The sequence below is a fragment of the Heliconius melpomene genome, chromosome 6, assembly GCF_056956725.1.
Source record: "Heliconius melpomene rosina isolate 202511_hmr_F chromosome 6, ASM5695672v1, whole genome shotgun sequence".
Lineage (NCBI taxonomy): Eukaryota > Metazoa > Arthropoda > Insecta > Lepidoptera > Nymphalidae > Heliconius > Heliconius melpomene.
The window spans coordinates 5806982-5822572 of record NC_140394.1 but is presented as its reverse complement, the minus strand read 5'-3'; the positions used below and the strand labels follow the sequence as shown (position 1 = coordinate 5822572).

At 30.8% G+C, this 15591-nt stretch overlaps 2 protein-coding genes and 1 non-coding gene across 4 annotated transcripts; 1 reads left to right on the top strand and 2 right to left on the bottom strand.

Moving 5' to 3' along the window:
* Positions 1–110: 110 nt before the first annotated feature.
* On the top strand, positions 111–3443 carry LOC146538216 (uncharacterized). The gene is made up of 5 exons (XM_085186206.1): positions 111–389; positions 915–1106; positions 1424–1562; positions 1942–2071; positions 2489–3443. Exons 1-5 carry the CDS (start codon positions 252–254, stop codon positions 2643–2645), a joined length of 756 nt encoding a protein of 251 aa, XP_085042332.1. The 5' UTR covers positions 111–251; the 3' UTR covers positions 2646–3443.
* Positions 3285–10034, bottom strand: LOC146538214 (ras-related protein Rab-8A-like). Of its 2 annotated transcripts, none has more exons than XM_085186208.1 (5): positions 9896–10034; positions 8485–8684; positions 8046–8138; positions 7723–7836; positions 3285–5610 (listed from the first exon to the last, which is right to left on the bottom strand). In XM_085186208.1, the coding sequence occupies exons 1-5, from the start codon at positions 10017–10019 to the stop codon at positions 5527–5529; spliced, it is 615 nt and encodes a 204-aa protein (XP_085042334.1). In that variant the 5' UTR covers positions 10020–10034; the 3' UTR covers positions 3285–5526. The 2 variants fall into 2 exon arrangements, with proteins under 2 accessions (XP_085042334.1, XP_085042333.1); XM_085186207.1 differs by lacking the exon at positions 9896–10034 and adding an exon at positions 9205–9467.
* On the bottom strand, positions 6855–6925 carry TRNAS-GCU (transfer RNA serine (anticodon GCU)). The gene has a single exon. It is a non-coding gene; the product is annotated as a tRNA-Ser (tRNA).
* Positions 10035–15591: the final 5557 nt, after the last annotated feature.

The following is a 15591-nucleotide window of genomic DNA, read 5'->3' as shown; positions in this document are numbered from 1 at the left end:
ATTTTCACTTTAATTTATACCCTTATAGCAAAATATATCTTGATTTTGCTATTGAATATCGATAACATGTCCAAAAATCGAACAATTTATGTCAGAATTGTCAAATCGGCACAGCCTTATCCTGTTGACAATTGACATGTATTTAATATTTTAGTTTGTAATTTTGTAAATAAATTTTAATCTTGTAAATGTACATAGTAAATTAAATTATTTTTAAAACGTTTAGTATTATCGAGTGCTAATTGATTATAATGTGGAATGAACTACAGCTATCACCTCCTTTCTTCATGCTATATGTGAAACAAAACAAGCACCATATACTTATTACTGATTATATCAGAATATGGGAAATTTATCTATCAGATAAAGAATTATTACATTGTCTTATGGTATGTTTTTTAATAAAAAAAATAAATCATTGTTAAACAATATTATTAATATATTGTAACCATAATTTAACAAGACTCTCAGTCAGGTCTAGTATAAAAGTAAGATTCTAATATTTGAAAGATTTTATGTTAGCTTGACACTATATACCGTATAAGCAGAGGAAGTCTAGTGTTAAAACACTCCATTCAGCACTTTTATTTCAAATATGTGGCTGAAGTTCATGCCTCACTTACAAGGTAATTGTTACTAGAGCAAGGACATGGACATTAATTAATACTCAAATGGGAATTGAACATACAACCGTTGCATTTACAGTCATAGACTGAGATATGAGTTGGAAGATATGAAACGATATCCATATTGCCAACAATGTTAGGTTATACTGTGCTTTCTGCACGGATGAAACAGCAAAATCAGCATAACAAGCTATTTAAAAAACAGACTAAATATGATAAAATTTAATATTTGAAGCATTTAATTTTTTTTAAGAAAATTAAATTAGAAAACTTGAATCTTGTTTACAGGACAGTAATAGTATATTAGAAATGGAAGAAGCAGAAATTTTACAAAATGGTGTACAATATTTAATGAATCCACAGGACCTTAAAAAAGTCAACATTACACATGATGGAGCCTGTCTTGTTATATCTATGACCTTATTTCGTGAATTTCCTTTTAAATTAAAACTAAATCTTGTAGAAGGTTCTAAAGAGTTGGTAAGCCTTTCTATTTATTATTTAAAAAAAGTCAATATCAGCGTCTGACCATTTACAGTATTACCTAGTAACACAATGCTTATTGTTTTTTAATAATATTAAAGTGAAGCCTTGCAGAGCCTGATTATAAATATCATTATGGGTTGGGTGGGTTGGAGAGCCTTGCAGAGCCTGATTATAAATGGGTTAAAGTCCCACTTAGGGGAATGATTTTTTTTATTTTGTGTCCTGGTAAGAGACAGATCATGGTCTCTTTGCCCACTATGGTACGAAGGATTTATAAAAAAAATATACTTTAATTAATATAATTATCTTAGTTCTTCCAGAAAGTTGTACAGCCTGCATTAAAAACAATATATGACTTAAAATCAAGTGAAAATGAACTACGTAAATTATTAAAGAAAAAAGATGAAGAAATTGATGAATATATATTGCAAAGTAGTAAAATCAGATACAGTAAGTGTAACTACTTATTTGTAGTAGGTATATTCCTTGAATTCTACACAGTAGGGAAAACTGAGGGAAACTGAGACCCTAGTATTAAGACACTCTGCCCCCATTTAAGACACTACTGATCCCCACTTTCTACCGATTTCTGAAGGCATTGCTGAGTCGAGTGGCGAAACTCAACCCTGCGCTTTGCTTCCTTACCAGTGAATCCAACTCGCACTTGACTGGTTTTATGGTACATTGTTTTACAATACAGAGTGATTGAGATAAAGTCTGAAGCTGATTTAGATATATACATTATATGTACATTCATGTACATAAACTAATAACTAATAATATGTTAATATTAAAATATTCACTTATATATGAAATATATTATTTCCAGCTTCATTACCGAAATACAATGATGAAATGCACATGAAAAAACATTCTGAGTATGGTACAAATTTTGTTATGGGAGAAATACCAAGCACTCTACTTAAAAAAACAGTAAATATATTCAAAGAAAATGATATGTGAGTATATTAAATAAGTGATAAAGTTAACAGTTTTCTTGAAAGCCATTGGGTTTTATTGTCTGATTAAACATAATGTGGGTTTGGTTCTCACTTGAAGGAAATTAATATTTTTTTATTTTGTGTTATATATAAAAAAATATTTAAAACTTCTGTAAAATTGCAATGTGACTGATTAATTATCCTGATGTGGACGTTTACAGGCGACGGGTGACTTTCTTTTAATATTCAACTTATTCTTCACCATCTCCTATCCAGTCTTCGGATATCATGACCCTTCAGGCATTGCCTATAACTGATTTACTAGCAAACATAACAAATTCTTTTTAAAGCATAAAAAAATTATAGAGTCTTTTAAGTTTTCTCAATCTTTTTCTCTTCTTTAATGAATTAATTATACTTATGTACTTATTACAGAGAAGATACAAATGTGAAAATTCCCATAAAAACTGAGCCAGAGTCGCAAGAAATAACAATGGATCAACCTCCAATAAACAGTTTGGTTCAGTTAAAGCAAGAATGTATAAAAAATGAATTACCAAAACCGAAAAAGAGAAGGCAAATTAATTTATGAACATATTAATATATGAATTATAATCTAAATATTTTACTTATGGATTCTTTTTGGAATAATATATTATGGTCTGAAAAGAATATTGATATGTACATATATGTATGGTTGCATGAGCTAATCTCAGGAATTTGAAATTAAATACTATTTTTGAAGACCATTTAAAGAGGATAATATAGCCTTCTCCTTTAAATGAACCAACTACCTATACATATAGCTATATTACACTACATTATTATATGAATTATAATGTAAATATTAAATTTATGGATGTTTGTGTAGGAAATATAACGTATGGATTATTAATAAATATGAGGATTACTGTTTTTTATCTATATCTAATAATATTATAAAACTGAAGATTTTCTTTGGTTGTATGCACTAAACTAATAACATATTTTGGTCCTTTAGCTCACAGGAACTTTGAATTCAAAAAATATTTTTAACAAAATCCATTTATAGAGGGTATAAGCTATATTATATAACTTTAACAATTTCCACCAAGACCACTCCATTTGTGGCCAGAGCGATCATGGGCACTTAGAAAATATTATTAGCTACTTCTTATTTAAATTTAGTTACATTAGTAACAGTTTTCTTTTTCAAAATCGGTAAAGGCATCTTAAATGAAATAAAAACACATTGTAATAAAATTTTATTAGTAATACATAGAGCTAATTCAGTTGTGCCTCTCAAAAATGTCACAATAATGTAATATATTGGAGTTAATATTATAATTAATGTATGTCATTAGTAAAAAATGATTAAATTGAATTCAATACAGATTGGATTGTTCTATCAGTAGTCTTTTATTCTTCTTACTTACCTTGTGCAAATATTAATAGAAATAAAATGTTTTAATCATATATTATTATATATTTATAATGCTATGAAATTATGTTTTTATTTATTTTATGGTTTAAAAAGGTTTAAAGCTTTACAGTGAAATATATAGGCCTTCTCATTATATATTTTTTAATATTTTTAATTTTAGCTATAATTTTAAATTCAATAATGTTTTCACATGTAACATTATGTTAAGATACTTAAATGTTTGTTTACCAAGAAGCCAATATGTGAAAACTTTTTTTTCTCTATAACTGGATTTTTTACTCCAATTCTATCACATTATATGCAACTCAATCCATATTATATTGTAACAAACTTTTCTACGTTAAGAAGTTTAAAACTTTATCAAGTAAATTCGTAAGTGTGCCTAATTTTGAGTTATGCACATTATTATATATTTGGTGAGCAATGCGTCGTAGGCATTAAAAGCCAGTATTATGGCGTTATACATATGCCAATGTTTTTAGCTTCATCCCTTTATAGCAGGATAAGCAAAGGGAAGCTACTGAAAAGACACTCCGTTCTTCACTTTCCGGCCAACCTGCGTGACAATGCATGATAAATGGCAGTATCTAACGCCGCCATTTTCTTGTTACCACAGCCAGGAAATAAAAATTATTTATTCCCCCGAGTAGGAATCGAACCCACCACTTTCGCGTTTACAGGCAAAGGATGTGCCGCTGGGCCACGATAGCCAATATAGTTTAAATTTTCATACCTAATACAGATGTTATTAACAGATATTTTTTTATTTTCTTTTAGACTAAATCCTAATTATTTATCAAAATGTATGTGACAGCTGTAATGACCTTTTATAATTTGTCTAATAATAAATTTAACTAAAGACATAGATAGTCAATATGGTACAGTACGGTCAACGAATCGTGGCCGTTCTGAAATTAGCATCAAATGGCTGCGCCGTTTTTATTTAACGATTTTTGTTACTTATTATTTTATTACCGAAGGAACAATGCACAAAAGTTCTGTAAACCCAACTTTAGGGCAGAAAGACTCGTTGACTGTACTCTACCTGTTAAAGATGTATTTTTTCTTCGTTTGATTTTTTTATTGTATTTAATATTTTATAGTCTATTACGCCTATTGATGTAAGTAAAATAGTAAAGAATTTGACAGTTAATACACGCAAGGAGCACACATGTAAGTATATGCAAAAAGCGTGCACACAGTCTCTATTTACTGACCAGAATTTCAAAATTATTTTTATGAAATATATTTATTATAACTTTTTTTTAACATTTTTAAAGTGTTATCCCACACCTAAGAAAAAGTATAATTATAATTGGTTAGAATCAACAAAGACGACATTGCTTTTAATTTACAGAGAGGATGTGTGCAAAAGGTAAATGGTGCCTTCTTCATATTAAAAGCAATGTGACGGTTTTAAAACTTAGTACAACAATAACAAATTAATGAAATTAATTAATTTTGCATTTGGAATTAATTTCAAAATTCCGGTCGGAATATCACATCTACTATATTGAAATAGTTTAATAATCTACTGTAAGTTTACTTTTATCTATAAAAATCACGGTTTATAATAAATGTTACTAGCAAATGTTTTACTACAAAATTGTTTTTTTTTTCACTATTTTGACATAAAAGCTTATCTAGAGCAATGCACAATGCAACAGACGCTGTCATAAGATTAACACATACACAATAATAGATAAACAGAAGTGATCGAAGCTTTTTAAATAAAAGATGATTATAATATAACTAAATGAAAAATATAAAATCATTTTACTATAGGCACTTTACATTTCTGTATTATAAAAGAAAAGAAATTGCACATACTTGAATAACTCAGTTATGCTTTTTCAAATCTGAATATCTGACTATTAAAATAACTAATTAAAATAAACGATTAAAATAACATTAAGATAATAAAAGAAATAAATTTCAAATTACTAAAATATAATAGGGTCATCGTAAAGTAAAATAAGCTTTCGTCTGTTGCATGATTGCACTTCTCATAGAATATAAGCTTTGTTTTTTTCATATAATAATTATTAGGCTAACAGCTACATTTTGACACGTCCGTTTCAGATTCAGATGCTTTTATTACGTTATCCCTTTCCTTCAATTCGAATGCGTCAGCCTGAAAAGAAAAATAGAAATTTATAATTGTCTATGGTTCATTTTGAAACAGTTCGGTACTTACAATTAAAAAAAATGTAGTTTAGTATAAAAAACAAAGTAAACAAATATGCAAAGAGGATGTGGAACTAAAAATTATAACATCCGGATCTTAAAAATGTGTCAACAACAAAAAATCGTACAGATGTCTGGCAAATTGAGATTTGCGCGTATCGAATTTACCATGCACTTGAACACCCAAACTGACACTTGGCACATTCATCCGGTAACACAATGCCTTTGAGAAAGTTCAACCGCACGTGAAACGTCCGTTTTAGGGCCGGAAAATCAAGATTTATCGTACCATATGCCCAACATTTGTATTTTTTACTTAAATTTAAGGAATCAAAACAATCTGTCTTCCTCTATGTTTTTTTAGCATAGTAGAGTATTTTTTGCAAGTTCTTCAGGCAACAGTTTAAAGACCTGTTAGCTTACTATGTTTTAACCCTGGAATCAATACCTGAACAGATATTAGGTGTATCTAATTATACTATGTTCCATAAATAAATATACTTACCTATCTTATGTTCATTCATAAAATGTTAAACGCATATTTATTGATATACCTAAATATGTACCTAATAAGGTAATATTTTTAGTAAGGGGATCATTCACGCTCGGATGGTCATGTTTTCCAAATATAGTATTAAGTATATGTCATACCAACTTATTTTAATATATCTTTACTAGCGACCCTCTTGCGGCTTCGCCCGCTTTTACTACTGGATTATTCATATAATGTATGTTGGCAAAGCACTTAAGATAATGTGAAAATGAATTAAACCCTAATACAACCCGTATTTTTGTAGTTTCAATAAGGATTTTCCAATTGTTTTACACAGCAAGGATTTTTTAGTAGGTACCGTAATTTTAAATCTGTGCTACTAATCTTTTCAAGTACTTATTAAAATATATTTAAATGACTATTTTTAGATAGTAAAATGACTATTTGTCAACGGAAGAAATTATAAACATAAATCTACCTACTAATAAATACTACAAAAAATATGAAACCAAATATATCGCGCTGAAATAATACATTCAACTCCAATTATCCAATACGTGCAAACGTATCTAAATCTTCGTTGCTATAGAGGCAGGCGGGTTTTTTTTTTCGAGCTTGTGGTTAACGCTGAAGAGGGTATTCTGTCCCTGATGAAAAGCAAGCACTATGTGGCTGCCTGTGAGGAAAATTAAATAGAATGCATCGGCCGGGAATCGAACCCGGGTCGCCCGCGTAGCAGGCGAGCATTCTACCAATGAACCACCGATGCGTGTAAGGCAGGCGGGCGCGGCGGACGCATGGCGAGTGGCGAGCCGTTTCGGGATTTTTTGATATTGTAGCAACTTCTAAAGTACTTATTAAAATGAAAAACAGTAAAAGACAGCTTTGATCTATATTAAATGGCCAACGTAACTAATATACTTATTTATATACTGAGAGTAAGGGATAAGTGAAAATTGAGTAACATACAGCTGATGTGTCAATGGCGTGATGTGTCAACAATTAAATGCTTTTTTCTGTAAAACTGTTAGCAATTTCGAAATAGTGTAAAAACCTCATTTTATCTTCGTTTAACGTAGAAAATTAATAAAGTATTTTAAAGTATAAGGATTAATACCAATATGGAAAAATATCCCTCACAATAAAAAATATATTAAAATTACTATTTTTAGACAGAAATATGATCACTACACGTTATCCTTAAAAGATAAAAATATGCTCTCGCTGACTTTTTTGTAGATCTTATTAAGAGGAACAATGCTCCAGTACATTATTTTCATGTAGTAGTTACCATTAAAGCAGCGCATGCGCGAAAGTGTCTCAACGGGTAGGACTTTATACACATTTATCGTATTTATGTTAATTTACATAAGAATGTACAAATAATAAACTATATATAAACCTTCCCTGAGAAATACTCGACCTAATGGTGAAAACCGCATAAAAATCCGTTGGGTGGTTTAGAAGAAGAAGAGTTAGAAAGTTCAGACAGACACGAAAAGCGACTTTGTTTTATAAGATATAGGATAATATAAATTTGATAAAATAAAGCACTATTATACGTACCTTATTTTCTCGATATTCTCTTATCTTTCTGGCTAAAGTCAGAAAAGCTTCCTCAATATTAATGTTGCTTTTGCAGGATACCTCGAAAAATGGCATATCGAAGTCATCAGCAATCTGAAAACCATCAACATCATCTCTTATCAACATTGTATGTATAACAATTTAAATAATCTTTTATACCTTATATTCTAGAAATTAGGGGTTCACATTGTTGAGCTAACTCAATTACTCGGAAATGGCTCGAAAATAATTTCGTTATTAAAGATTAAATTTAAATGTAACATTAGGTTCTGCCTTCCATGCTATGTGCGTAATTTGTTTACCTTTTGTCCTCTCTCCTTTGGAACAGCGCGGTGGTTCTCGTGTACATCGCATTTATTACCTACAAGAACTTTTATAACATCTGGGGAAGCGTACTGTAAATAAAATCAATATTTTAATCGATAATTTGATAAAAAAACCGGATAAGTGCGAGTCGTGCCAAATTTCATGCAAAATGAAGCGATATCTTTTGATTGCGATGTTTTAGAAGCTTGAGTTTCTTTGCTTTAAGGGACCATAGGCCCGAATGTTTGTTAATAATTTCAGATTGATAACTCCATGCGATCTTGAAATAAATGGTCTTGACTGACTTGTCAAGCGGACAACAAACTGGTTCTATAAGGGTTCCGTTTTTACCTTTTGAGTCACGGAACCCTAAATGAGCCAACTTAAATAAAATATCCCTATATGTCCCTATATTTTATAAGATAATTCACTTACTTCTTGAATATTTCTCAACCAATAAGACAAATGGTTAAATGATTCCAAATTAGTGATATCGTACATAAGTATAATTCCCATAGCACCTCTGTAGTAAGCTGTTGTTAAAGTTCTAAACCTCTCCTGACCCGCCGTATCCCATATTTGAAGTTTGATGGGCACCCCGTCTAAATTTATTATCTTTTGTTTAAAATCTATACCTGTAAAATATAAATAAACATTAAAATAACTGTTAGATCTAAGACAGTCGAAGAAATAACTGTACAATAAGAGCAAGCAAGACGTGATTCACAAACAAAGGATTCTCTCTAAGGTAAATAAATATATTGAACTATATATTTACCTTATATACATTGTCAATTTTACAACATAACAATCTATACATGTACCTACATGAAAATGAACCATGTATTTTCTACACCTACCTATTTTTAAATTACCTAGTGAAAATAACTATAGGCCATAACTAAGTATTTTTATATATGTTTCTATTCAGCCTGATACATGTTAATAATAATTACTGAACAAATAATAGACATCTTAATATTTATATGTATATAAGACCTGCAACGGTCTGCAACGACTTGGAAATGATTAAAGGCATAACGGATTTCTTTGTTCGCGTGGAACATGAAACTTAACCTAACCAACGAAACCAAATAAAATATCATCAAATTTGATGGCAATTACTTTAAAACTAAAAATAAATAATCCACTCACCTATCGTTGATATGTATATATCGTAATATCTTTCATCACAATATCTATGAACAATACAAGTTTTTCCCACATTGGAATCACCTAAAACTAATAACTTGTACGTAGCAGAGAAATCTAAAGCCATATTTTTTGTTTACTTTGTTACTAATACGCGGGTGTTAGCCCAAAACATGGGTCGAACTGTCAAATTGAGGAAAAATCAATGACGGCAAGAGCGCATGTGCAGGGTCCCCCTTGTCTCTTAACAGAACAGAAAGTAATATACGGTATTACCCCCAGAGACCTGAGTTTTCCTTGCAACGTCTATACCTACTATGCCGATGCAGACAGCGTAGCGGGCGGTGTCGGTTATAACATTTTTGTGCGCCATTCTAATTATAGTAACACTTTAGAAGGTTTCAAGTAAGCGAAGTGTAACGAAAACATTCGGCAAAGTATTTTGTAAATATATTTAGTTTTAATTGTTTTTGTTTAAAAGTATTTTAAGTAAGACATAAAAATACAAAATATTATGCATTTAAAGAAATGGATTACTGTCACCTACTTGGCGCCTATATAATATATTTATGGCCCATACACGAGGAAAAAAAACTAAAAATAAATCCGCAATAAAATAATTCCGCCATTTTGACAGAATAAGTTTATTATGAAGTTGCCACAAGTATAAAGCACAAGAAATAATTACAATTACCCTGGCCCCTGGCTAGATCGCGTATCACAGGGTTGAGTTGGAACCTTCCGGGTGTCGTGGGTGTTGTACCTGCATTAAGAGTTCCATTTATTTTATTTAAATCCCGCATATCTGACTGCCACATCTCAGTGGCCCCTGTACTATGTAAATGGCTTATGTTCTGTATTAATGCGCCCACTTGGCTCAGGTGAGATCAGTTATCGCCCTTTGTTTGGCCACTGCTTGTATTACATTTTTATTCTATTTTTTGAGTTCAAGGTTGAATTTTATCTTTATAGGGGTAATAACTTAAAGATTTAATTCTCGAGGCCGCCGTGGTGCTTGGGCGCAAGTGCGTGATTGTAACGCGACGGTTGTGGGTTCAATCCTCACTCGAGGTAATGAAATATTTATTTAAATGTATATTTTTATTCGTTCGCTGTGATATTAAGGCAAAGCGCAAAGTTGAGTTCCGCTATTCAACATCCTCCAGAATTCGGCGGAAAATAGGAGAACGGAGTGTTTTAATATTAGGTTCCCTCTGGGTACCGTTCTGTGTGCGAGATACAGCGTGAATGTGTAGTATTGACGTAAAGACGACGTTTCCTATTGTTGATAGTAAATATAATCAAACAATAAACCTCAAATAAATAAACCTGTAACACACAAATACAATACATAAATATTTCCACCAGGTACCCTTCATATAAAAAATTCCAATTTCCAAGTAATACCTCAAGTGGGTGCCCATTCACTTGACGTTCCGGGTCACACGGTAGCACTAGGCTATGGCTAACTCAGGAAGAGTACAGCTTCATTTGTCAAAGAACCGCAAGCTGGCTGCCGGCGCGGCTTGATGTATTGTAAATAGCTGCAATTTTGACGTTCGCGTTCCGTCTGCCATTTACGGCTTGGTCTTCTGATTTGAGTACCTTTAATTTTGCGGTACCTGGATGATGAATGTCTTTTTATTACAAAATACATTTGTATTGTCTAGTAATTTTAGTATAGAACAATATGTAAAACGTAATAACTTAAGTAGGTACCTATAGGCTATATTATAAAATTTAATTTATTTTTTAGATTCACGCTCTATCCCGCAGTTACTAGGATAGGCAGAGGGAAACTGGCAAACTAGTGTTAAGACACTCTGTTTCCATTAAACTCATAGTACCTAAATCCAAAATTGAGGTTAATCTATATATTTTTTTATTACCCATAAACATTACAATTAATCTATTATTTTTTTACTACCCACAAATCTTACAACTAATCTATAATTTATATTTCACCAATAAAACAAAATGAGGTCATTGAACATATTTAAGTAGGTACATAAATTAATCAAAACATTGATTTAAAATATGCGCGGAACTTAAGATGTCAGAGGTGGAATGTATAATTGAATATTACATAATACGGAGGTGACAGTAAGTTATAGTAATATGACAGTTTCACCTTATTAATTTAATTAATCTTATAAATTACTATTAAATAACATGAAAGAAACTTTATAAGTGATAATTATAAATAATTCGAATGGTTACATGTTGTAATCATTATTAATTCCAAATGTATTTAAATACCAGATAAAAATTATACAATACTTAACTCCAAGTTCAAATAATATTAGATTTTATTAGATTAGTAGGTATTATACGATAACTCCTTTATTAAATTTTCATACATGTAAAAATATTAAGTGAACTATACAATACAAAAAAAAATCAATACAAACTAGTAGTTCTGAGATTCGAAACAAACTCTTTAGCCTGAGCCCTGAACATTCAATGTGTTCAAGAAATAAAAAAACGCCTCCAAATTAAATATAGCAAAAATTATTACAATATTTGTAAATTTGTAGTTGTTGTCATTTCATACAAAATGAGTGCATACTCTAAACACAAGTTTAAGTATTTGAAACGTTTCTACTTTTATAAGATATACCCGTTGACCTATAATTCTGAAATTAATATGGAACCATCGCTAGGCGAATCCGACTCGCACTTGACTGGTTTTATTAAAATTAGCAAGCGATACGACAATTACTAATACCTACTTAGTGGCAATCGCTGTCACAACGATGCAATTCCAGATTATAAGTGAATAATTGGATTCCGCCATTAAATATACAACTCAAAGAGTACAGTGATTCCTCTCTTATATTATATCAAGAGAATTTCTATGAATTATTTGTACTTTACATGTATATGGAGAGAAGGCCATTAATAATACTTAGGTTGCTGTATTTATTATCCAATCATGTCATTTTATCATTTAGTACCAACACTGAAAAATTAAATAAGCTTGAAATTTTAAACATTTACTTACTCGTAATGATTAACTGTCGAATATCAATTAATTATTATTTTTCCAATCGTGACAAGTGCGACCTTGTTAAAGTTTGAGATAAATAAAAAAAATAAATGTCAGAGACATTTCATTAAAGAGATAACAAAGTTTCTTATTGTATAAATATATATTGTGTTTTTTTTATAATTAGTGTCTGCCCGCAATTTTCTTTGCGTGGACTTCATGGTCATGTCGATACTACTTATGTTTCCCTACTTCCTTTTATCATTAAAATTTTGAGCTAAATTTTAGCGACATTGCTCAACTTAACGCCGCCTTTAATTAGCAATGGCATCAATTTTTATTTGTCAACGTAAACTGCCTACCATAAGAAAGCAGAAGAAGCAATCTTAAATTTTAAATAATCTATAATATTTCAAATGTGTGATTTTTTTAAATTGTCAGATAAAACAATTATGGTTCATCATTACATGTTTGAAGCCGTCGTGGTGCGTCACAAGGATGTGACTGTAACGCGACCGTTGTGGGTTCAATCCCCACTCTTAGAAGTAAAATATATATTTACATTTATATTTTCATTTCGCTTCTGTGTGCGGGATATAGCGTGAAACTGAAAAAAAAAACAGATGTTTTATTAAGTAGCATTTCATTATTTCTACTGGTTTAGCTAGACTTGTCATAGTTCAACATCTGTGCGAGCTCTCAAAATCAATTTAAGTCTAAGTTTTGACAGATATAGCAAAAATAAAGTTTAATTAAAACCCGTTCATCATCATTGTTACCAGAGCAAAAACATGATGACATTGAAATATTAATAAATAATACATTATTCACCATGAGGGGGAATCGAACCCACAACCGACGCGTTTACAGTAACACGCTTGTGCCACTGTATCACGTCTGCCTCTAAAGATAACGTGTTTACTATAAACTTATACTTCAGTATAAGTTTATAGTAAATTCAAAATATATAAGTAACAGAGGCAAGTAGAAATATCTACTATTAGTACTATTGGGTACCATAGGCCGTTAACCTTCAAAAACGAATCGTTCTATAATGACTAAACACATTGCACTGCAATCGTCATCGATTCAGTTTCTTTATCTCCTAAACTATCACTTTCGGACGCCAAGTAGTCTATTGTTTACGATATAATCATTTTTATTTAATGAGACCGTAGATTCGATTGATAGTTGCTTACGTAAGCGGCACCTACGGAAAAAACTTGAGCAATTTCTTTGAACTATGATTGGTTCTGATTTTATAATATTATTGGCTACTTTCTTCATTTTTATTGTATATTTTTATTTCACAAATGTCTTACGAATATAAAAATAGAAATATCTAAATGGAGCATATATTTTTTATGGAAAATCAAAGGGAAACGAGCGTACGGGTCATCTGAGGGTAAGTGATCACCGTCACCCACGACCCCTTGTAACATATGCGTTACCGGCCTTAAAATATATTTTTAGACTTTAAAAAATATTTTTTTAATATATAAGAGTCTATAAATATTATTAATATTGGACTTTGTCATGATGGTGGCAAATTTGAACTTAAAGGTAACGTATGGAATATCACGCAATCCAACTAAAAAACGACGGCGACGTCAATAACTACATACTAATATGTATAGGTAAAAGTAATTTATATTCATTAACTATCCATATAGGCTTATTTAAATAATTACATTTACCATACAATTGATATTAATATCTCATATAGCATTAATTTATAAAATAAAGAAGTAATATCGTATGACACTGATTAATTTGTGCGATATGTATGTATGAGAACGTGTGGGAGCGTCGGCGTGCGGTTAGTGCCTCTCTTGTTTGATGGAGAATGTGTGAGCCGTGGAGGCCGCCTGGCTGAGGTCAGTCCGGGTTCGAGTTCCGGGAATGCGTGTGACAAGCACGTGTATTGTTCGCAAATTGTAAAACGCAAGGTCCCGTGTAAATGTCAGTTTGGACTGCGCCGGCGCCGGTCTGTCGTCGAAAACATTGCTTTTCGAGCCGAGAGATTGCTTCAAATCCGGTCTCATTTTTTTTTATTACTTCATTTATAATTATTTTAGCCTTTTAAAGAACAATGTTCGTAAAATTGAGTAATTAATTATTAGGTTATTAATAATTGAATGTAACGAAAGATTTGGTATCTTAACTTACTTATATAGGACTTTCCTATAAATCACCTTATAATGAATGTAGCTTATCTACGCTACTAACGTTAATGTAATAGCAGCGAAAACGATTACAAATCAGTGAAATATGGTTTCTAGAAAATAAGATCATTGTATATTTCCCGAGGAATATATTAATCTTCTGGACGTTTGCAAAACCTTAGCAATAATATAGAAGTTTTGTGCTGAATTTCTAAGCACTATTAAGATTAATAATTAGGATCTACCATTTATCATGTTCTTATTATTTACGGTAACTAGCATTTAAATGGTTAAATAGGTAATATGTCAAAGTCAATCTGAATAGGGTGTAATGAACTGACACAACAACACACATTGAATATTAAGTCTCCCCACGCACTACAATTTCTGCATGAACTCAATTTTTAATATTTTGAATTTAAAATTTAAAAAAAAAATGAAAAATCCTCCTGGTATAACTGGCCCGAAATGTAAAATCCTTAGAGAGTTTATTGTAATTGTACCTATTTAGAATTCAGTCCGGATACACTCTACTTAAATAAGTTGAAATATTTAATGACAATCTGTTCCATTTAGTAGTAGTACCCTCTAGCGGTACCATCAGTAGAAGATGTACATCATATTTTAGTGGAATGTGCGCGGAGACACGTAGTGAAGTCTTGTGAAGCACATTTTGTAAAAACTAATTTAAATTTTCGAAATGTTCGTGGATTTCACACTATACTTGCTAATTCTATTACAATAGAAGTTAAATTACTTTTTAATGAAATGATCAAGGCGTGTAGTTTTTTTGTGATATGATGATATCATAAAATACTCCCCCATCGCATCGGTCTAGCATAATTTTTAAAGAATAAAAATCTTAAAATTTTCTAGAATTAACAAAATACTTGCTAATTATACCATATCAAAATGTTACAATATACATACATATGTTTCACATGTATATTTGAAAGTTGTCATCAATTCTAGATAATTAAATTTATATTATGATAAGTATGGTAAGACATGTAGTACACGTAACGGTTGTAACTGCTGTAAACAGCCCGGTGCCGGTGCCAGTATTTTATCAAAATTGAATCAAAATATGTTTTTAGTCTCGTATAACTAGTTTAAAATATAATTGCCTTAGATTTCTGTCTGTGAACTTTTAAATACAAATAATTACAATATAAATGGAACGTTTTAACCGGACTTTAATATAGATGTCAATATGTTTCACAATTTAATGTAAAA

Coding starts and splice junctions, on each gene's coding strand:
- LOC146538214 (XM_085186208.1), bottom strand. CDS start 10,019: ATGTGGCAGTCAGATATGCGGGATTTAAATAAAATAAATGGAACTCTT. Junction 7,837..8,045: donor CAAAGGAGAGAGGACAAAAG/GTAAACAAATTA, acceptor GATGGTTTTCAG/ATTGCTGATGACTTCGATAT. Junction 5,611..7,722: donor GAGAATATCGAGAAAATAAG/GTACGTATAATA, acceptor TTTTCTTTTCAG/GCTGACGCATTCGAATTGAA.
- LOC146538216 (XM_085186206.1), top strand. CDS start 252: ATGTGGAATGAACTACAGCTATCACCTCCTTTCTTCATGCTATATGTG. Junction 390..914: donor AATTATTACATTGTCTTATG/GTATGTTTTTTA, acceptor TCTTGTTTACAG/GACAGTAATAGTATATTAGA. Junction 1,563..1,941: donor AAGTAGTAAAATCAGATACA/GTAAGTGTAACT, acceptor TATTATTTCCAG/CTTCATTACCGAAATACAAT.